This window comes from Saccoglossus kowalevskii, chromosome 1, assembly GCF_978046115.1.
Source record: "Saccoglossus kowalevskii chromosome 1, keSacKowa6.1, whole genome shotgun sequence".
Lineage (NCBI taxonomy): Eukaryota > Metazoa > Hemichordata > Enteropneusta > Harrimaniidae > Saccoglossus > Saccoglossus kowalevskii.
Window position 1 is genome coordinate 22,743,018 of NC_140641.1, and position 23,681 is coordinate 22,766,698.

The 23,681-nt window shown below is 33.2% G+C and overlaps 1 protein-coding gene across 2 annotated transcripts in view; it reads left to right on the plus strand.

Annotated features, from left to right (window-relative positions):
• Positions 1-23,681, plus strand: part of LOC100368120 (serine/threonine-protein kinase BRSK2-like) — a 69,885-nt gene that overhangs the window by 41,986 nt on the left and 4,218 nt on the right. For both annotated transcript variants that reach the window (XM_085499817.1, XM_085499818.1), the window contains exons 3-13: positions 6,678-6,763; positions 6,935-7,075; positions 11,097-11,247; positions 13,751-13,819; positions 15,049-15,195; positions 16,015-16,049; positions 16,529-16,580; positions 19,683-19,795; positions 20,039-20,139; positions 20,832-20,964; positions 21,316-21,591. In XM_085499817.1, coding sequence (XP_085355943.1) covers positions 6,678-6,763; positions 6,935-7,075; positions 11,097-11,247; positions 13,751-13,819; positions 15,049-15,195; positions 16,015-16,049; positions 16,529-16,580; positions 19,683-19,795; positions 20,039-20,139; positions 20,832-20,964; positions 21,316-21,591 — 1,304 coding nt within the window. The remainder of the gene's footprint in view (positions 1-6,677; positions 6,764-6,934; positions 7,076-11,096; positions 11,248-13,750; positions 13,820-15,048; positions 15,196-16,014; positions 16,050-16,528; positions 16,581-19,682; positions 19,796-20,038; positions 20,140-20,831; positions 20,965-21,315; positions 21,592-23,681) is intronic.

Consider the following 23,681-nt stretch of genomic DNA (forward strand, 5'->3'; position numbering starts at 1 on the left):
ACAGTGGGTTTAAAAACATTAGGTTTACAAGTAATGACAGTGTGGGTAAAACATTGGGTTTACAAGTAATGAAAGTGTGGGTAAAACATTGGGTTTACAAGTAATGACAGTGTGGGTAAAACATAGGTTTACAAGTAATGACAGTCTGGGTAAAACATTGGGTTTACAAGTAATGACAGTGTGGGTAAAAAATTGGGTTTACAAGTAATGACAGTGGGTAAAACATTGGGTTTACAAGTAATGACAGTGGGTAAAACATTGGGTTTACAAGTAATGACAGTGGGTAAAACATTGGGTTTACAAGTAATGACAGTGAATAAAACATTGAGTTTGCAAGTAATGACAGTGGGTAAAACATTTGGTTTACAAGTAATGACAGTCTGGGTAAAACATTGGGTTTACAAGTAATGACAGTATGGATAAAACATTGGGTTTACAAGTAATGCATGGCATAAATGTGGGTTGTACTAGTAATGAAGAAGCTTTCTAGTATGAATCCTCGCTGAAACAATATGTTACATAACAAGGAACTTGATCCTATTTATTCAGTCATGTTACCTACAGGTTAATTATTTGCTCTGGCACAATGTCTGATAACTCTCCATTTAGTACTTTGTATTTCAGGGTTAATAAAAACATCACATTTAAAGTAGAAATAATATAATCTAAAATAAGAAATGAGGTCTTTTCAATAATGAACTGTAATTTATCAATCATGGGGCCACCACAGTCTCATATTCACAGCTTCATCAATTATACAAATCTCAAAGGAATTACATTCAGACAAATATAAAGATTTACTATTATGACTTGTTTTCGATACTTAATGTACCTAGATCTATATATTAGGATAGCCAATTTAAGTACCTGTAATTAAAAAAAAAAAAGCGTCTGCGAGGGTTCGTTGACCATAAATGTAAAGCAGTGTTTCAGCTTCAGGTTTTCCCGCTGTCATTGCACTTTTGTAATACATTTGAAATCCGTTTGTATAATCATTTCAAAACTTTTTCCTTACTTTCTATTTTTAGCTCCGCTGTCGACTTTGTCGAGCGGAGCTTATCATATGAGTGATTGTCCGTCGTCGTCGTCGTCGTCCGTGTCAATGTTTTACTTTTTCGACTTCTTCTTGAAAACTACAAGCCCAAATGCTTTGATACTTGGTATATATGTACCTTGGGTAGACCTCTCTTAGGTTTGTTCATTTCATGTTGATATCTTTAATTCTCTAATTTTGGTGAATATTTTTGTCATTTTTGGTAAAAAGTGATATTTTCGACTTCTTCAAGTTCTTGTTAAAAACTGTAAGTCCGATTGCTTTGATACTATTCATATTGTTCATTTTCTAATGATATCTTCAGTTCTTTAATTGAAATGTGCATTGCTAACAGCGGATCTATCTCAGCCAATAGGCTGCTTGTTTATATGTGTAATACATGTACCGGGGTAATAAAAAAAAATATAAGTCAATTTAGATTCTGTGTTGAGTCACTACATTGATAAATTTGATAAATAAATAAAAAAAATTGAGCTATAATTTATTCAGTTGCTAAGAAATTACTGAAAGTTTTGAATGAAATAAATATTTTTCTAGGTACATGTACATATATTTGGTTGCATGTGTGATCATTCTTCAATATTGTATTATGTGACATTATTAGATTATTTTAAAATTTTAGAAATTTTAACTTGTTCTTGTAGTAACAATGATACATACTGTGATTATCTTAAGTTTCTTTATTAATAATAATCGATACAGTTCCACAAATCACAGCTAAAAGACCCTTTTTAGCTCTTCTGTCTATTTTTAGTCGAGCGGAGCTTATCATATGAGTGATTGTCATTTGTCGTTCACAACTTTTTACTTTATTGACTTCTTACTATCTTCAATTCTCTAATTTTGACGAATATTTTTGTGATTTTATGTAAAAAGTGATATTTTCGAATTGTTGTTAAAAATCACAAGTCTGATTGCTTTGATACTTGGTGTATATGTACCTTGGGTAGACCTCTCTTAGGTTTGTTCATTTCATGTTGATATCTTCAATTCTCTAATTTTGGTGAATATTTTTGTCATTTTTGGTAAAAAGTGATATTTTCGACTTCTTGTTAAAAACCGCAAGTATAATTACTTTGATATTACATATATAGGTACTACATGTGAACCTCTCTCAGATTTGTTCATTTTGTAATGATATCTTTAATTCTCTAATTTTGGTGAATATTTTTGTCATTTTTGGTAAAAAGTGATATTTTTGACTTCTTGTTAAAAACCGCAAGTGCAATTGCTTTGATATTACATATATAGGTACTACATGTGGACCTCTCTCAGAATTGTTCATTTTGTAATGATATCTTTAATTCTCTAATTTTGGTGAATATTTTTATCATTTTTGGTAAAAAGTGATATTTTCGACTTCTTGTTAAAAACCGCAAGTCCAATTGCTTTGATACTACATATATAGGTACTACATGTAGACCTCTCTCAGATTTGTTCATTTTGTGATGATATCTTCAATTCTCTAATTTTGGTGAATATTTTTGTAATTTTTGGTAAAAAGTGATATTTTCGACTTCTTGTTAAAAACCACAAGTCCGATTGCTTTGATATTACATATATAGGTACTACATGTGGACCTCTCTCAGATTTGTTCATTTTGTGATGATGTCTTCAATTCTCTAATTTTCGTGAATATTTTTGTAATTTTTAGTAAAAAGTGATATTTTCGACTTCTTGTTAAAAACCAATAGTTCAATTGCTTTGATATTACATATTTAGATACTACATGTAGACCTTTCTCAGATTTGTTCATTTCGTGATGATATCTTGGATTCTATAATTTTGGTGAATATTTTTGTCATATTTGGTAAAAAGTGATATTTTCGACTTCTTGTTAAAAACCAAATGTTCAATTGCTTTGATATTACATACATGTATATAGATACTACATGTAGACCTTTCTCAGATTTGTTCATTTCGTGATGATATCTTCAATTCTCTAATTTTGGTGAATATTTTAGTCATTTTTGGTAGAAAGTGATATTTTCGACTTCTTGTTAAAAACTGTAAGTCCGATTGCTTTGATACTATACATATTGTTCATTTTCTGATGATGTCTTCAGTTCTTTAATTGAAATGTGCATTTCTAACAGCGGAGCTATCTCAGCCGATAGGCTGCTTGTATATATATACTATGATTGATTTCTTTAATATAGGTCAAACCTAAAATGCAGCTATACATGTATAAACGTACATTTCACAGTATGTAGCAGATTTTTCAAAAATAATGCAAAATAATATTCCACTTGAAAGAAACATTGTATGTAAATAATGTATTCATAATAGTGTAAATATGGTACAATCTAAACCTTATATCAGGGGGTTCATTATACTGTAGAATACTTTATTTTCGCTTGGAATTTATTTTCGCTATTTTCGCTGAAGGGACGATTCCATGAAAATAAAATCCAGCGAATATACATTTTTTCCTATATTTTACATTAATCTCAACAAAAATCAGTGAAAATAAATTTCAAGCAAAACGCCCAAAAAGCCTTTTCAGCGAAAATTAATTCCAGCGAAAATAAAGTATTCCACAGTAGTTTAATTTAAGATTGTTCTTAAAATGGATGTTAGTGTGAGCATAAACTTCCTTATTGGACCATCTCACATACTGTAGTTGAAATCCTCAATATGCAGTACAAAAAGCAATCCTAGCCATCCTTGAAGACAAGAATAATATGCTGAATTGTCTTGAAATTGAGTTGGTTATCCCTTGCATTATAGAATGCTACAAAGCCAAAGACATTATGTAATTACTAGCCATGAAAGAAAGTGAAATAAGAAATAGCTTATTCTTCAGTCTATGAATTGTGTCAAAATTACATTCAATGGAATAACACGTCTCTCATGATTGATTTGGAAAGAATCTCATTTTGTGGAGACCTTGTTCGAAATTGATTTTTTTTTCACTCAAATATATGAGTTTCAGTGTTGTATCCTTGCCACTATGTAAGTGGCTGTAATTGGATATTGATCTGAAGCTTACGTCTTGTCTGTGGTAGTGGTAGAGGGCGCTCTATTTATCTTACAATGGGACTTGCCAGAGACCAGTTCAACACTACCATAGATACTTATTACAAGAAAAAATGTGGGGGTGCTGCAGTATGATCTTGTGTCTTTCTTTTAATTTGCATATTCAACTCTCTCTATTTTTACGTACGTGGTACTAAACATCAATGTTCTAGCGATTTTAATTTGACAAGATAAAAATCATCCTAATGCCTGATTCCTGGCGATTCAACATTAAGTGTACCGTAGTCATTTTAATGAAATAATTATACACGTTATCCCTTTGAGCGATAATATGCAAATCAGTGCTACTGGGAAAACAGTGATAAACAACTATGCCAGAGGAAGTTTTGCACAGAACAGCTCATGTAAATCAAACACATGACGTACAACATACGTTGAATGGAATACCTATTCATTTCCTTTGACTTTTTCTGCAGTTGTGTGTCAATGTTCTTTCTAGCGTCTATCACGCAAGCCAACATAATGCACACTAAAATTCAATATTGCCCTCTGAGATGGTACTCTTCGGTGGTCTAATATGCTGGGACTTAATTGATAGTATGAAAATGAGCAATTTGATGGAAACGCACATTATTCAAAAGTTCATCTTAATTTTCCTTTCATTGTAAATCTTTACAAAACCATAAGTGTCAGTACACAGTTTAGAAGTGTTAAACCTAGAGTGACTGAATAATATGATAAATGAGGAACGCAGATGTCCAGCTGATTTCAATAACGGTGAAATGATGGTAACCAGCTGATCTCACAAGTACGACTCACCTTTATTGATGACATCCTTTACTTTAACTGCAAGATTGTGAAATGAGAGCAGGATTGAATTTTGTTATTATTATCAGCATTTACGTTATTGTTAATGAAATTTCAACAAAATTATGAAAAACGATCATCAACATTAAGATGTGGAAATCTTTGAAAATTGGACATTGAGGATGATTATTTAATGTATTGAAAAATTACAAAAAATAATGCAGTTTTTTTCTAAAACTTCCAGGTTTTTGACATTTTGCTTTTTCACACATTTTCCTCCAGTGATTCTAACTTGCACATATTAATTATTGCTTTGAATACCGAAGTCTTATTTTGTCAACCGGTGATCGTTGGCATAGTGGTTTAATTGTTGCATCTGACTCATGATTATATCTAGTGGTGAATATCTAAACAATTTCAATCCGTACCTGGGTGAGTGTGTCACATTATATCATAATGCCATTATGCTATGAAGATAGTCACACTGGCTTGTCACATAGTGCCAAATTATAATATGGTCTCTGTGGCAAAATGCACTATACACTTATAATTTGCATATAAAAAAGGGCACTAAAGAAAACAGTGACATTAAATGTCTAAAACTGTCACCTGGCGACATTTTACTTTTTCTCACCATAAACATTTTACATTTTTATGTTCAACAACATGGATTACATACATGCTGTACAAATGTACTCCATTGGATACAGGTTTTGATCAGAGTTTTCAAAAGAAATTATGGGAAAAATTATGAGAGTCAATTTTGTGAAACTATATAGAGTGACAAAAGTTTACTTTGATGCTTAAATGAATAACAAAAAATACTGTTTTTGACGCCAGTGTGCAAAGCACACAATGGGAACTAGTCTTCGAGGTTAGTGTGTCTGGGTGTCTGTTCCACTGATATCTTGAGAATCAATTAACAGATTTTAATGAAACTTGGTACATCGATGCTCTGGCATAATGCTCAGATCTGATTAGTTTTCAGTTGAAATCTGTGTATATTAATGACCTAATACACCACTATCTCAATCACTCATCAGATTCAATGAAACTTGCTACATAGATGCTCCGGGATAAGCCATTACATGCTCAGTTTAGGGTTAAATTTTGTGCTTACTAATTACCTAATTTGCATAAATTAGACAATTTATAGGCACTCCTATCTTTTGATGAAACTACATGTAGGTTCATAGGTGCTTTGGGATAATCCACAGATCTGATTACTTCAGGGTTGAAATCCATGCATATTAATTACCTGTTATCATGTGTCCTTCTTAATATGCATAACTGTAATGTACAAAGCACTGCTGTAGATAACAAAATACAACCAGTGCTATAATAAAGACATCTGACAGTGTGATACATGTATGACTAATATATCAGATGACTATAGTCATGTGACCTCAATAATATGCATAACTGTAATATCTTAATTAAGTACTTTTGCAGATAGGAACACGTAACTGGTGCTATAGTTTTGTTGTCTGACCAAAATATCAAGTCAACAAATATGGTCATTATTTTATTAAATATTTATTTATTGTTATCAGTACATGTAAACCATAGCTACTTGTAACCACCCTAACTATTACTTGCAGTTATATTTAAATGTTGTATTTGCTCTATTAGAAGCATATGTGCTCACTGTAAAGACAAGTCTATGGATAAAATAACACATATTTTAATGATTTTGCATGCAATAAACACAATTTTTTGCTTTATTTGTATTGAAGATGTGCTTCTAATATAGTAAATACAGTATTTTTTATTTCTACTCCATGCCCCCAATACCTTCAGCACATTCAGTTCATTCTAAGCTTTTTATTTTTTTCAGGTTGAAAGAGAAATTGCAATTATGAAGTTAATTGAGCATCCACATGTTTTAGGTCTATATGATGTTTATGAAAATAGAAAACATTTGTAAGTATAAATCACATAATATTATGTTAAGTTTTATTAATAATACACACTTTTAGATTTGTAAATTCCATAATTTATCTTTATTAATAACACACTTTGCATTGAAATCATGCAGCATCTAAATACATCAATGTAGATCAGAGTGACTTCATCTTTTCTATTTGATTCTAGATATCTTATATTAGAACACGTCTCAGGAGGGGAACTTTTTGACTATTTAGTGAAAAAAGGCAGATTAACACCAAAGGAAGCTAGGAAATTCTTTAGGCAGCTTATATCAGCAATAGACTTCTGCCATAAGCACTCCATATGGTAAGTTTCTCTGATTTGCAAACATTATACATACTGTAGAATACATTATTTTCGCTTGAAATTTATTTTTCGCTATTTTCGCTGAAGGGATGATTCCGTGAAAATAAAATCCAGCGAATATACTTTTTTTCCTATATTTCACATTAAACTCATCAAAAATCAGTGAAAATAAATTCCATACAAAACGCCCAAAAAGCCTTTCAGCGAAAATTATTTCCAGCGAAAATAAGGTATTCCACAGTAGTTTCCTGGGTAGTTATTTCAATGATTTATATACAGGTATTGTCAAGTCTTTGGTACATGTAATAGTACCGGGTATATATCCACAAACATGTGTTGTCATGTAGCAATCTTTATTTGGATACCAATGTTTGTTTCTATAGCAACATTGACTTTGTGATATCCTCATAGAATTTAAGCCCTACTCTATCCAGAAGCCATTTTGAATTAGAAATTTGTATATAAACAAAGCGTCGTACATGTAATTCAGAAACTAGATACATGTATCTTAAGTTTTGTCTTCAAGTTCACAATCACGGGGAACAACTTGATATATATTCCAGAAGGTTTAATTTCTGTGTCAAAAATGTGTAAGCCTTGGTCACTTACCGTATAATCTCTTGAATAGGCGTCACTCTAATTTAGGCGTCAGGGAAGAGCGAGAGACCTTAATTTGGATCTGAAACAGGCGTCACAAAATGTTGAAAAATTAGTCAATCAAAATAACTGTTCACATTTTTTTTTTTTTTGGTAACAAAAATTATATTCTAAAAGAAGTTTCATATAAAAACAAACACGAATGCATTGCTTAGTAGCAAATGATCTCGGTACGGTAGCGCAATCCGATCATGATGCGTTTCACTAGTGAATAACTTACTTGTTTTTGAAGTTTTGCAGTTGATGACTATTACTCAGTAGTGATTATAATGACTTCCAAAAAATAAATTCGCTGAATTGTTATGCGATACGATATCGGCCATGTTGGTTTATGCATACGAATGACCTTATAACTGCTCTTTGACCTGATAGGTCAAGTCGCTTATTAACCAATCAAAATGCTAGATGGTGCCAACGTGTTTGAATTACAAACTCATTTAAATATGTTAATGACAGTTCATCGACTTCTTGGTGAATGTAACACGAAAGAGATTTACCGTTGTTGTAGTGCAATCTTTTGGCTTTGATTTTGATGGGAAAACGGCATGATTTTTTTTTTCAAAAAATAAACTGAGCATTGAAGAATAATTTATCACTTTTTACGGTAATAACAACTCATTGTCGAAACGCAGTTTACCCATTCACGCTACCCACAATAAACATTGTACTCTTGAATAGGCGTCAATGACTAAATTAGACTCTAATTTACACTCACACAGCTTACATACTCAGGGAGGTTTAGAAAAAAAATCCCAGCATTGTTTTTCACCAAATTCTCACAAAACAGAACCTTTAAGGATTAGTATAGTCTTAAGGTATCGCTATATAAGAACGCAAGTAATCAATCACTGGTAGATATCAATTTTTAATCAATGATTCCAATTTATTGCTTGTTTCCCTCAATTACAAATTACTTCCATTCCATTTTAAGTTACTCCTCCCGAGAGATCCTTACAACTTGGAAGGTAATTGCGCTCTACATGTATTTATAAAAAAAGGTTACCCTCTTTGATGGAGTGTTGATGTGAATTGTATCTGCCTGGCCAACAAATGTTGTTATCACAAGTGGGTAGAGTCCATTAATTGCTCCTAAATAGTGAGCTTCTATACAGCATATCACCCTGTGTACTACACTGCACAGTTACGGCAATTGATACGTATTGGAAATCTAATTGTACTTGTCTTTTACCACTTCAACCACTTTGTCTTCTCCCTAGTCCTCTTTGTTCTCAATTAGGGTCTCCTTTCTTTGGATATACAATTACATGTACCTGTAGTGTTCTCACCAGATATGAGACTCAAAACATTTTCCTCATGGTTTAAGTTTTTTGTCACAAGTTTTCCACGCTCATGATACAAATTTTCTCACAAAAATGTCAGAAAATACAAGTGACAATACAAAGTGTAGAATAAAATATGATAAACATTTGTGCATATACTTTATTTCTGTCTGTACTTCCACATATACTGTACATATGTAGATGAGTAATTGTCTTATACTTTCTGAAAACTAATGGAACTATTGTATCCTATGTATTTAATTCCTGGTAAGAACATTGTATCTGATTTGTACATGTCAAACTTACTCCATTAATTTCTTACTACCTTCACTTTACCAATGTACACATGTACCTATATTCTCCAAGTTTTATTAATAATAATAATTTTAATTGAAACTGTATCCCAGTGTTGGAATTTGGTCAAGAATACAATAAAGTAACAACTACAAACAAGTACAGTAGTTGAAAACAGAAATTAGATGAACAGAATATTTCCTTAATATGTGTTGGTTGGTTGAGGCAGCTGATATTTTAGGATTGTATGCTTTTGATATTTTTTCTCTTGGCATTTTCTGGTTGAATTGATCGATGTTTTTATTTATTTAACAATTTATGATATCTTTAAAAATCTGGGAGTAACAATACCTTATAAAGTGAACAGGTTTCTAGCAAAATAACAAAATAATTTTAACTGGAATTAATTTTAGCTGCAAATACATTTTGGCTGTTTTGTTTTTGCAGTTTATTTTCACTGATTTAAGATTAGATGAATATGTAAAATACAGAAAAAAGGATTTCCACTGGATTTTATTCTAACTGATTCATCTGTTCAGTGAAAATAGCAAGAAATGTAAAAGTTATAATATAATAAAATACCCATCATTTCATCTCATAAATACTGATGAGCTATATAAATACTTATATCTTATGAATAATCTCAGACTTTTTTGAGTGTTACTGCATATAAAGTAGTTTACAAGGATCTATCTTGTTATTTGGATCGAGACTGTCTGGCTATTTTGAATGGTTACATGTTGTAATATTAATTATACCTTTATATGGCTCTTACATACCCGTAGTTGTAGTCGCATGTGGTATTTACTTCTAACTCACATCAAAACATTTCTAGCTTGGCAAAATATCTGTCGTCGAAAACTTTTCTTGTGGATGCGATAAAAACATCAATTATTTCATTACTAGTTGTGTGCCGTGATATATGTAGATAAATACAGATGAACAATAAGTGCTGCCCATATTCCCATTCACAGTTGTATTGTGGCCAAACTTACAGGTAGTTCAAAGCTCTTTCAATTTTGAATAAAATGTCCGAAAATCAAATTTGAAAATTGTGGTATTCGCTAGTTTAAATCAATATCTGTTGAAAAATGCTCCACATAAAATACTAACTTTGTAATAAATCCATCTTCAATCATCGAACAAAGAATCCCACGTGTGATTCAGTAACTTGATGACAATCTTAGATGCTGAAATCTCAATCTTATCCAAATCTACTGCTTGGTGATGTTTGATTATTTTTATGTGAATATCTTACAAATACCATAACTGTATTTATCATATTACACATACTGTATTAGCTCTATTAGAAGTGCATCTCAAAAAGAAGCACATGTGAATACAAAAATTGCATTAACTGTACACTGTATCATTCAAATATTACTGTAAAATACTTTATTTCAGCTGGAATTATAATTTTCGCTGAAAAAAACTTTTTGGGTGTTTTGTATGGAATTTAGTTTCACTTATTTCTGTGGAGTTAAATGTAAAATATAGGAAAAAATGTATATTCACAGGATTTTATTTTCACTGAATCATTCCTTCAGTGAAAATAGCGAAAATAAAAGTATTTTACAGTACTTACTTTGACCATAGACATGCTTCTGTAATTTATGTAAGCATTACTAATAGGGGTGAATATGGTATTAATTCACATGCCAAAAAATGTTAAATAAAACTTTGCTAACAATACAACTTTTAGATAAATTTCAAACACTATCTTATCCATGTGGTCAATTGGTTTACCTACCACACGTGAAATTAAATCACGTTTTATTTTTACACTGTAGTCACAGGGACTTAAAACCGGAGAATCTACTTCTAGACGAGAAGAATAATTTGCGAGTTGCCGATTTTGGAATGGCTTCATTACAAGTTGAGGGATCCATGCTGGAAACCAGCTGCGGATCACCACACTATGCATGTCCAGAAGTTATCAGGGTATGTAGCGATATACAATGCATGTTTCAAATGTTGACCTCAATGACACATTTACCACGCTAGTTCTTCATGAAAAGTGAATAATGTGTGTATGTGTGTGTGTGTGTGTAGGCTGTGATTACGTTGCTAGCATATTTCACAGCCGCCAGAAATAGAGACCCTGTGTGATTGGAAATAAAATTAATTTCTGATGCCCTCCAAAAAAAACCATTATAACATTGTTTGTATTTGTTTTAACCCTAATGTGGTCAAGTAAATGTTAAAGTACATGGAGCTGATAAGCTTGGGGTTAATTTTGTGGCCCTGCAATTTTGCAATCTGAATATATTATACATACCACTGTGAAGGATGGCAATGTTAGGGGAGTACATGCCTAGCATGCCAACTTTAATACATGTATGCATTAAAGCAGGCTCTTTACAGATACATATGAAGCCCATGTGAAAAGACTCTTAATTAATATGTATCAGGTGTAGGTGATTATTTTCAAGTCTGCCAGCTGAGTATGATAGTAATTCTCATCACAAGTACTGATACTTGTAAGATTATATAATAACTATTTATAGAAAAACACAGACAGTTCCTTGCTTATGCTTTTCTTTTGTGGACAGTTTATAAACTCCTCATATCATAAATTACTGACAATCCACATTCATGTTATTTTGACATATTTATTGTTCACTAGTAATTCTTTTGTGTCATTCTTTTACCAGATAATTTTATTTAAAGCCTAATATTTATACATGTAGTTGTCTGGTTTTATTTTTATGTGCTATGTTTGTGCAGATATATTTGACTTAAACATGAGACGAATAATGGTCTGATTCAATTCATATTTGGTGCCATTGAGGCCCAGAAAAAAAAGTCAAATTATTTTCCAAAATTGATGCAGCATACATTAATTAATTTTTTTATTTCTAAAAAATTGAGACACTTGTATTTTTCTGGGCCTACTGTTAAAATTACAAGTCGCGTACATTTATGTCATAGACATTGATTAAAATTCAATGTATTATGTTCTTTTATACGATATCAATTTTAAGTCCAGAAAAAAAAAAGATAACTACAGTTTCAGGTCAATTCATTTTTCAAAATTGATCTGTGTGCACATTTTTTTAATTTTAATATTTTGATCATCTGGCGGCCATATTTACCTTGCCTGTCAGGCACACTTTCACAGATTTTGCTTAATTTTTTTATCTTCAGTTATTTTTAGATTTCAATGAAATTTAACCAATTTGTGGTAATTTTCATGAAAAGAAAAATCACAATTTTAATTTGATTAATTTAATTTGATTATCAGGCTTGCCTGAGCTGATATTATTCAAACTTGACCTGATTTTCACTTTGATTCAAAATGGCAGCTGGTGGATATCTTAGTTTTATTTTTTAAGTGTTCTTAACCATTGCCCGAACATTAATTGATTGATTTTGTTCAAAGGTCAAACTAGGAACAAAGACAAAACATGTATGTATACATGTACATATGCACATTTGTTTTTCACTTCATTGACCTTTGGTTGGTGGTCAATTTAATTTCACCAAATCAATTCGTTCCTTTTCAAACATCCTACCTTTCACAAATACACTTTGACAGTGATGTTAATATTCTCTGACTGACTGGTGGACAGTTACACCAAAAAATATACAAAATCTCAAGCTTGATATGAACAACACACATTATGTTTTGTGATTTGTTTTTTGACTTTGCATACAATGGGAGTCTTTGTGGTTAGTGCGTTTGTGTGTATATCTGTCTGTGTGTGTGGGTGTCAATTTGTTTCACTGATATCTCAAGATATTTTTTAAAAGTCGTATTTGCTCTATCAGAAGTGCAAGTGCTCAAATGTAAATGACAAAGACATGTGTATTCCTCAGATTTGTGAATCAGTGACAGTAACTTGTTATTCTGAATAATTATTAATCTGCATATGTAAACCTGGAAATATTAAAAAGACTATCAATCAAAAATTGGTTTTGCCAAGCATATATACATGTATAGGTTAGAGTTCACTGTTGTATGTTCGAGTGATTGTCAACAATAACAATATTAAAATTGTTCGTAATTTAAGGTATCAAACATTTTATTCCTTTATATATATAAACTTACGTTATTAAATGTCTGTTTACATGTGTATATCTCAGATATGCTTGAACCGACTTTGTTCAAACTTATGCACCATACATTATGTATCATACATATGGATTGTACAAAGTGCAGAAAATGCATCAAAATCAAGCATATATGCATTTCCAAAACTTAACCTTGGGCATTCATGGACTAATTTCATTCAAACATGTACATGTACCTAGACGTTTGTCAGAACTTATCACTAACATGTCTTGACTGATTGCATTTCAATCTTGTGAATACAAATCATGAGCCAAATACATATACATGCCTAAATAATCGTACAAGGAAATATACTGTATAAGGACTATTTCATATGCTAAAATTTAATTGTTATTTTTTTATTTATTTATTTATTTATTTATTTATTAGGGTGAAAAATATGATGGAAGAAGAGCAGACATATGGTCTGCTGGTGTAATATTATATGCATTATTAGTGGTAAGCGAAAGATGTGAATCTTGTCTTTACATCACTGCCAATTATTGTCAATGTGTGCTGAATGTGATCAATTCTTACTTAAATAAGCTAGGTCAATCCGATCACGACCATCATGTATGTGTGTGATTTCTCAAAGACTGCTTTACTGTTAGCCTTGGTATTTAGGTGCAGATATCATATCGGGAATTTATCAGTCCCAAATTCATCTTGAATTTTCAAGGTGAATGTCCTGGTGAAGCACTCCACTATCACCTTGAAGTATTTCATTAGGACTATGTGTATGTGACAATGCCCTCATCAGTTTAACAACAGCCAATCATATAACTTCTTTCTTCAACGCGCTTGGCCAAGCTATCAAAATCTTCAAGGCGGAGCTAAGTCACTAAACGCTCCACGTTGTTATTTAAGACGCGCACCACTCTACCATGTATTTCTATGGACTCTGCGCGAGCTGCTGTGCACTGATCAAAAAGCCGGTGAAAATAGCTAAAATCAAGAAAACAGCACAAACTTAACTTTGAAGAAATCCAACCAAATTTAAATATGTTGCATATGTAGGGGGTGACAACAACCATCCCAAAATACCGTTTTCTGAGAATTTATTGGCCTTTGTTTCACCATGATGGTTACCAGGCGGTGAAAATGCCTGACCTGAGAATAAATGTCGCTGAGCACAGCTAAAGCTGTGTTGGCTTGGATGTCGAGGCGATACAGCGACAATATCCATACATCATGCAACTCACTGATATTCAGACCAAAGCTATTCAAGCTTTACTTAATAATAGTGGTAATAGTGTTGTCACCACTGTTGACTGTTATAGAAGTAGGTGTTATACCCCAAAGCTCGTGATATCACTGCAACACATATCGGCAGTAATGAAGCCGAAAACATCAGAAATGCAGAGCTCCGAGCGCTTTCTGGCAGTCTTTGTAACAAAGCTTTCTATTGGTCGGTAAACTTTCTATCGCGCAACCACGTGACATACACGGTTATGAATGGTATTACCGCACGTTGTTGTAGAGGGAGGAATGTCCGAACGGAACAACACCGTGCAGGCAGACGATGTCCCAAATTATTCCAAATAAATAACTTTAATACACTGTATAACACAACAGCCAGGATTTATTTCATATTGACATAACCATTTTCTTCTTACTGTGTTATAACTACCATATCTAGTCTCGATATCTATCTTAGAAAACTTTTACATGTATGAATTCATTTTCAGGGTGCCTTGCCTTTTGACGATGACAATTTACGCAACTTATTAGAGAAAGTGAAAAGAGGTGTTTTCCATGTACCTCATTTTGTACCACCAGACTGTCAACATTTATTACGAGGTCTCATAGAAGTAAATCCAAACAAAAGGTTTACGGTAAGCAGCCGTGCCCTTATTACGTGTTGAATCACATTAGGGCCATTACATGTATATCCGAAAATCTGTTATTAGTATCATCAATAGTTTTGGTCACCTTTTCAATTTCCAGTCCAATTTATGTCACAGTCAACATTTCCTGTTGGTAGCGGTCAGAATATACATGATTGTAGGTCTGTTGATTGAACTACTGGTCAGTACAATGGTAACAGTGGTGACTTCTTTTAAATTCACATGCCATATCAATCAGGGGTTTTTCTAGAAAAAATAAACAAGAGGGAGCACACACAGGCGATCAACCTGTAAACACCATATCGGAAGGTTTCTGCGCCGTTTTAACGGTGTATCTATCGCCATTGAAATATTTTTAGAGTAATTTTAGTGTATTTGGTGTCCAGACACATTATCAGCTGGTGTTGCTGGGAAGTTTTCACGGAGAAAAATATATTTGAGAAAGATTTTATGTTGTAGGGCAGCACAGAAGTGCGCGGCTCAAGAAATGTATTTATGACTTGAAAGTTCAATCGTCAATTCAGTGAGAGGGCGCCAGCTGAGAGTATAAGGGCGCTGCGTCCCTGTTCCCCCGTTTAGAAAAACCCCTGTCAATTATGCATTTATATCATCATATGTAGTTATAGAGATTGTACTGAGTAGTCAAATCAACTCTGACACGTATGCTTGTAAAATACTTGTATTTCTATCTGTCGATTGAGTCACCTTAAATTAATACTGGATTGGATTTTTAAACACATTAACACATCACAATGTAGTTTTCAACTTTCTCTGTCTAAGCCATATCATGGTCTCTTTATTCATCAGATTGAACAAATCACAAAGCATCCATGGTTTTTAGCGTAAGTACCACAATGCACCATTCTTTCATTGGTAGTACCCCCACCTCCCTCCCATCTGCATGGTGGTGTGTAATTATACTTCCACAAGCTAATGCTATACAGTTACAATGTCCTAGTTATACTACTACATAAACTGCATGCCTTAACTATCAGACCTAAAATAGTAGTATGTGCCAGTATGTATAATATCTCTTTCAAAGCTACTGTGTATAAGTCTAAATCAGAGCACTACAGATTATTGAAACAGTATGCATGGCTCACACCATCATCAAATTGTAATAATTATTAGTCTTTGAGAATCTATAAATCAGAATACATTTCAAATGACCACATTATTCTATGCACAGATAGTGCTGTACACCGTCCCGTGTTAAGGGATGGTCTGTTTTATCACATTCATTTTCTCATATACTAGTAGGCATTTTCTTTTGTTCTTATTCAATGTATAAATATTGTTGTTTATTTTTTTTTTTTCACAGTGGTTCCAAGTCTGATATTGAATTAGAATTACCAATGACTCAAGTAGTGCAGGTAAATGTACAATCGAATAAAAATGTGTCTTTGTCACAGTTCTTGTATTAATAGTTATGACTGTTCAAATATCAATCATTGGTTTACATCCCAAATATGGTGATAGCTTTTTATTTTTTAGACGGCCTGAAATTAGACACCAAGTGCGACTAATAACACCTAATATTTTGATGTTGCGGTTGTCAATAGTGTCTCGTTTTTATTGATTGTTTATTTGCTTGACTACAGTAATGCAGAATCTTTTTCGTCTCATCGATCTGAACTTTTCTTAGACATTATAAAATATTCATGCAACAGTTGTAATAAATATAATATTCCAACTAAGTGCATGTAAGCAGAGAAAACAACAACATAGCAATATCTGTTTTGCCAATGACAATATCAAATCAAACTTATATATATTTATTCCGTCAGTTTAAAAATGTTGGTCAACTGTTTGATTTCGAATTTACAGTTCTTATTTTATAGCTCAATGTCGATGTGCTGATTTTTGAAGATTTTGCAAACCTTTTGATTCATCAAAATTGAAAATCATAAATTGTTCATAGCACATTGTTAAGCATGGAAATACCCCAAAATGCTTGCGCTTTTGACAATTAACATATGATGTTCGGACATTACTACGGTGCTATGACCTTTCTTTGTCATACCAATTCACGAATAACGCGGGATCTAGCAGTGAATGGAATATAGTTTGTTAGGTTATAATAGAAATTCCAGGTTCTGTGTAGTGGCTGATTTATTAATTGTTGTGCGCCCCCCTTCTTTTCAATTATAAACAGTACTTCCCAATACTGCCCTCTAGTGTTGATGAATCACATACAATTCTAATTTTCAAATTTGTTTTTACTTTAAACTCAAAATGAGAATGAGAACAGAAATAAAATGCCATCTTTAATCTGTGTTCTTCTAACTCTATGTAAAATATGAAACCAATCGTTAATGCATGTGCTATTTTTAGTTCCCCTGTACTGTTGGTAATGTGGACTGATGATATGCCAGGTATCGTCTTATACTAATGTATGTTCTGTTGCCATATCGCTCTAGGCAGTTTTGTTCAGACATATATCCTGTGTTATTCTGTATAACTTGGTTTCAAACAATGTGGGTGGTTGTCTCAGTGCATGAAAACAATTCTGATTTTCAATTTTAGGAATTTTTTTGCATGTTTTTGGTCAAATTGACTTAATACACTTTTAATTCAAACGTTACAGCATGATATATAGATTTATATGGTTTTTGTTTTTTGTTTGTTTGTTGAATGGACATATTTGAATGTGTCTTCAAAAAATATTTGAATAATCTGAATAACAATACTGAAAATTTTTAATTACCAGAAAGATTTGCATGGCTACTAAAGATGTGATTTATAGGCAGATCTAGTCATTGTCTTTATGCTTGTACGTCTGGCATGGTCAGGTACTACGGTACATTCAAATAGTTGGTTATTAACAGATTGAAGTGTTGCATTACAGCAGGTGATTGTTCACATCAGATCGCTGTTGACAAATAAAAATTTATATTCTAGCTATCTATTTGAGTATACACCAGCAGCTGTTTGTTCCTCAGTTTTATAATGCAAGTACTTCTGTGGGAAAAGTATTTTCAGTTTAGATTTGATCATTTCTTTCGCATCTTTTGTTGTGTAAAGACAGATGACCCCTTGAGATTTATTTGTAGCATTTTTGTTGATTCGGTTTGTACTCCCTTTTGCAGCAACTCCTAGTTTGCCCTTCTTTGTTAGTTGTTTAACCTTCTGCCATGCTTTGTCATGGCTGGTCAGCTCCTCGTTATCTCTGCAGATCTGATTATTAAATATCAACCATTTTCCATTGACTGGTTTTGCACTTGTGCGAGGGCTTCTGCAGTGAACCCAGTAAAGTAGATTACATTTAGTTGGCAAATCTAAGTCTGCGTATCTACGATCATTCAATTCTGTTTCTTCGTATTTCATTTTTGATTCTCTCGTTGTGTAATGCTCCACTTCATAAATACGACTTGTTGATCGGCGTAATTTATATCGATAGGTGCTTATCTTTAGACTTTTGACCACCATGTCAGAATATGAATAATAACATGTTATGCTTCTAACAAGGTTTTCTTTCTGGGATTTCACCCAGCATATCATCTCATCTGCTGTTTGAAATCTGTCTGTCTCAATCCAGCCTTTTGTCTCCAGATCAAACCTACAAGATGTATCTTCCTCCAAGTTAATTGTCTGGAGATACTTGTTGAACAGGCAGGCATTTTCTGTACTGTTGATGTTGAAATTTTTATTGAACCATCGGCAGTAGCCTATGTCGTCTTCCACAACTTGTCGAAATGTCTTGCCGCGATGTTTGCCAAACTCTACTTTTGTATTATCCCCTATTATACTACTTAGGTATTGGTAGAACTTCCGGGCATTTCCTGAATGCATTCCCGTCTTAAGAAAATTACTGTAAAACCTTCGACAGTAGCCTTTGTGGTCAGTTGCAACTTCCTGGAACAGTTTTCCATAGTATTTACCGAACATTAGTTTTGTTTCCGCCATGCTGGCTGTGATTAAACAAGTGCGTTGTTTTTTTGGAATGTCAAAAGTGAGATATCACTTCTGATTGCGTACCTCAGATGTGCAAATATTGTATTGTTCAGTCTATGCGTAACAATATATAGGATACCTTTGTACTGTTGAAATAACAAATATACACTGAGTTTAAAGGTTACTTGAAGTGGGTAGCAATCTTTGTATCTGCTGCCCAGTCTGGAATCTCAGCAAAAATAGTGTACTGCCCCCTAGTGGCAGATGTTTGAAAAACATAGCTGGATCTTGCTTTGTGTTATGGTGCAAGTGGCCGATAGCTATTAACTAGTTGTATAGTTAAATCAACAAGCCATTTTTTTTTTTTTTTTTTACTGTGACATCAATGCTTGAGCTCAAAATTGTATCAAAGGCACACTTTCTATGTCCCTTAAAAGGTAATACTTATTACCTGCATGCTACTTGCAGTTGGTAATTGATGACAGAAACTTGTCAAAGCGCCATCTAGTGGCAAAAGCAATGTTTTTTTGGGGTTGTTGTACATGTATCCATAATGGTTGTTTTGTTTTTTCCTCCATTAGACGCATATTATACCATCACAGCATGAACTTGACCGAGATGTTTTATGTAGTATGAACTCACTAGGGTGTTTTAAAGACAAGGAAAAATTAGTGCGTGAATTACTTAGCCCAAGGTAAGTCAATGTTTTTTGAACTTTTGAACTTCTATGCTGGATCATTTCAATGCGAATTATTTTTACCTGTCAATAGATTATGTTAATAGAACTAATACCGTGGTATTTAAATCAAAAGAAGATTCTTCAGGGAAATAAAAATCCCAGTATTGAACAAAAAAATTGATCATTGGTATCTGTTCTTAATAATTATAATATTTATGAATTATACATGAATAAATGTGTATTTTTTGTTTCTTCCAGGCACTGTACAGAAAAAGTTATATACTTCTTATTGTTAGACCGTAAACACCGTAGACCTAGCTGCGAAGACGAGATTGAAGTCCGACATAGAAGCCACTCAGGTGAGCAATAAAAAATACCACCCCGGTGTGAATGTAGGAGATGAATGATTAGCTGACTGTGAGGGCGGCATTCGCATTCCTGTAACCATGACAATGTATTTTCCTGCTTCTCATCACAGAAAGCTCTCTCATGCTGTTGCAATAATTTGATGGATATAGATGTAAAAACCAACCCGTAATAAGCCAAATGGTGTATATAATACTTGTACAATAACTTTACATGAAATTCTAGCATGATATATTGTATTAAACAATGTATGTCTACCTTCTTTAAAATGTTGCATTCCTACTTTATAAATCTGTGATGTTCCTTTCACTGAATGAGTAATGAGGAATTAGCTGCAGAATATTAATTTAAGCAGAGTCTTTGTTTATTCTTGAAGATCAGTTACTGTACATCATATGTATATTTTGTCTAATGGATAAAAACCTCCAGTACTCTCAAAATAAAATGTGTGAGACAGTGACATCAAGATATCTACTTTTGATGTTTCATTTTCACATTATTTGAACACATTTTATGTTTATAGCTTGTTGTGGGAGTGATGTTTCACATATTTGAAATGTGGAAATGCAACTTTAATACATGTATGTGTTGTTTGTCTGAATGTGTGTAGTAATTATGTTTCCTGAAATGAGGGCACGATAAAACTTATGAATTATTAGATAAAACATGATGTTTTACCATATAGGTGACCCACCAAGGAAAAGAATAGATTCTTTTAATGGCAAGAGCCGACCTCAGAGATCGTCGTCAGATACATTAACGCAAGGATCTCCAGTACATGCTAGAAGAGCTATTTCGTTATCTCAGGGAAAGTCAGGGTAAGTGGTGTTTGTTCTCTGCTAAAGGACAATAGCTGTGCTTTTGAACAAAAAAATTTGTTGAAAAATAGCCAATATTGTTTGAGACACAATTTTAGACATAATAACACAGGCAAAGTGACCCCACACTAGATTAAGGTCACATAAAATGCGATGTGAAAATGATGGGTCAGTACAGTAGTTGTCATTTTGTTGAAATCTGTCGAGTGATAAGGACACTATGGGAAATAACACATCAAATCATCAGTGAGAGGCTTAACTTTTCAAGATGGTGACAATTTGACATTTCACCAAAAGTCCCTCGGTAAGTTGCGTTTTGTACCATAATCCCTGGAATTTGTCATATTTCAGTGCAAGAAGTGTCAGTAGTAGTCCATTGCATTCTCCACAAGCAAGTCCAAAGCATTCTCCAAGAAGAATAGAACCGCACACCTCATCACCACGGAGTTTGAGTCCATCCAGTCTCACTGTACCCACTCCGCCTGGTAGTCCAGGACCTCAACAGGCACAATGGAAAACTAGGCTTTCAACTATAAAAAATTCACTGCTAGGATCTCCAAGGTTTCATCGGCGGAAAATGCAAACACCGATGGACGAACTTTCATTAACTCCAGATTCCTCTCCAGAGTGAGTAATTAAATATTAAAAATGTGTTTACTGAAACATAGAAATATGTGAATAAATACAAAGGAATACACCCATAAACTCAATAGAATGCACCCATAAACTCAATAGAATGCACCCATAATAAACTCAATAGAATGCACCCATAAACTCAATAGAATGCACCCATAATAAACTCAATAGAATGCACCCATAAACTCAATAGAATGCACCCATAATAAACTCAATAGAATGCACCCATAAACTCAATAGAATGCACCCATAAACTCAATAGAATGCACCCATAAACTCAATAGAATGCACCCCTAATAATAACTTCAATAGAATGCACCCATAATAAACTCAATAGAATGCACCCATAAACTCAATAGAATACACCCATAAACTCAATAGAATGCACCCATAATAAACTCAATAGAATGCACCCATAAACTCAATAGAATGCACCCATAAACTCAATAGAATGCACCCATAATAAACTCAATAGAATGCACCCATAAACTCAATAGAATGCACCCATAAACTCAATAGAATGCACCCATAAACTCAATAGAATGCACCCATAAACTCAATAGAATGCACCCATAAACTCAATAGAATGCACCCATAAACTCAATAGAATGCACCCATAAACTCAATAGAATGCACCCATAAACTCAATAGAATGCACCCATAAACTCAATAGAATGCACCCATAAACTCAATAGAATGCACCCATAAACTCAATAGAATACACCCATAAACTCAATAGAATGCACCCATAATAAACTCAATAGAATGCACCCATAAACTCAATAGAATGCACCCATAAACTCAATAGAATGCACCCATAAACTCAATAGAATGCACCCATAATAAACTCAATAGAATGCACCCATAATAAACTCAATAGAATGCACCCATAAACTCAATAGAATACACCCATAAACTCAATAGAATGCACCCATAATAAACTCAATAGAATGCACCCATAAACTCAATAGAATGCACCCATAAACTCAATAGAATGCACCCATAATAAACTCAATAGAATGCACCCATAATAAACTCAATAGAATGCACCCATAAACTCAATAGAATGCACCCATAAACTCAATAGAATGCACCCATAAACTCAATAGAATGCACCCATAAACTCAATAGAATGCACCCATAAACTCAATAGAATGCACCCATAAACTCAATAGAATGCACCCATAAACTCAATAGAATGCACCCATAAACTCAATAGAATACACCCATAAACTCAATAGAATACACCCATAAACTCAATAGAATGCACCCATAAACTCAATAGAATACACCCATAAACTCAATAGAATGCACCCATAAACTCAATAGAATGCACCCATAAACTCAATAGAATACACCCATAAACTCAATAGAATGCACCCATAAACTCAATAGAATGCACCCATAAACTCAATAGAATGCACCCATAAACTCAATAGAATGCACCCATAATAAACTCAATAGAATGCACCCATAAACTCAATAGAATGCACCCATAAACTCAATAGAATGCACCCATAAACTCAATAGAATGCACCCATAAACTCAATAGAATGCACCCATAAACTCAATAGAATGCACCCATAAACTCAATAGAATGCACCCATAAACTCAATAGAATGCACCCATAAACTCAATAGAATGCACCCATAAACTCAATAGAATGCACCCATAAACTCAATAGAATGCACCCATAAACTCAATAGAATACACCCATAAACTCAATAGAATGCACCCATAATAAACTCAATAGAATGCACCCATAAACTCAATAGAATGCACCCATAAACTCAATAGAATGCACCCATAAACTCAATAGAATGCACCCATAATAAACTCAATAGAATGCACCCATAATAAACTCAATAGAATGCACCCATAAACTCAATAGAATACACCCATAAACTCAATAGAATGCACCCATAATAAACTCAATAGAATGCACCCATAAACTCAATAGAATGCACCCATAAACTCAATAGAATGCACCCATAAACTCAATAGAATGCACCCATAAACTCAATAGAATACACCCATAAACTCAATAGAATGCACCCATAAACTCAATAGAATGCACCCAT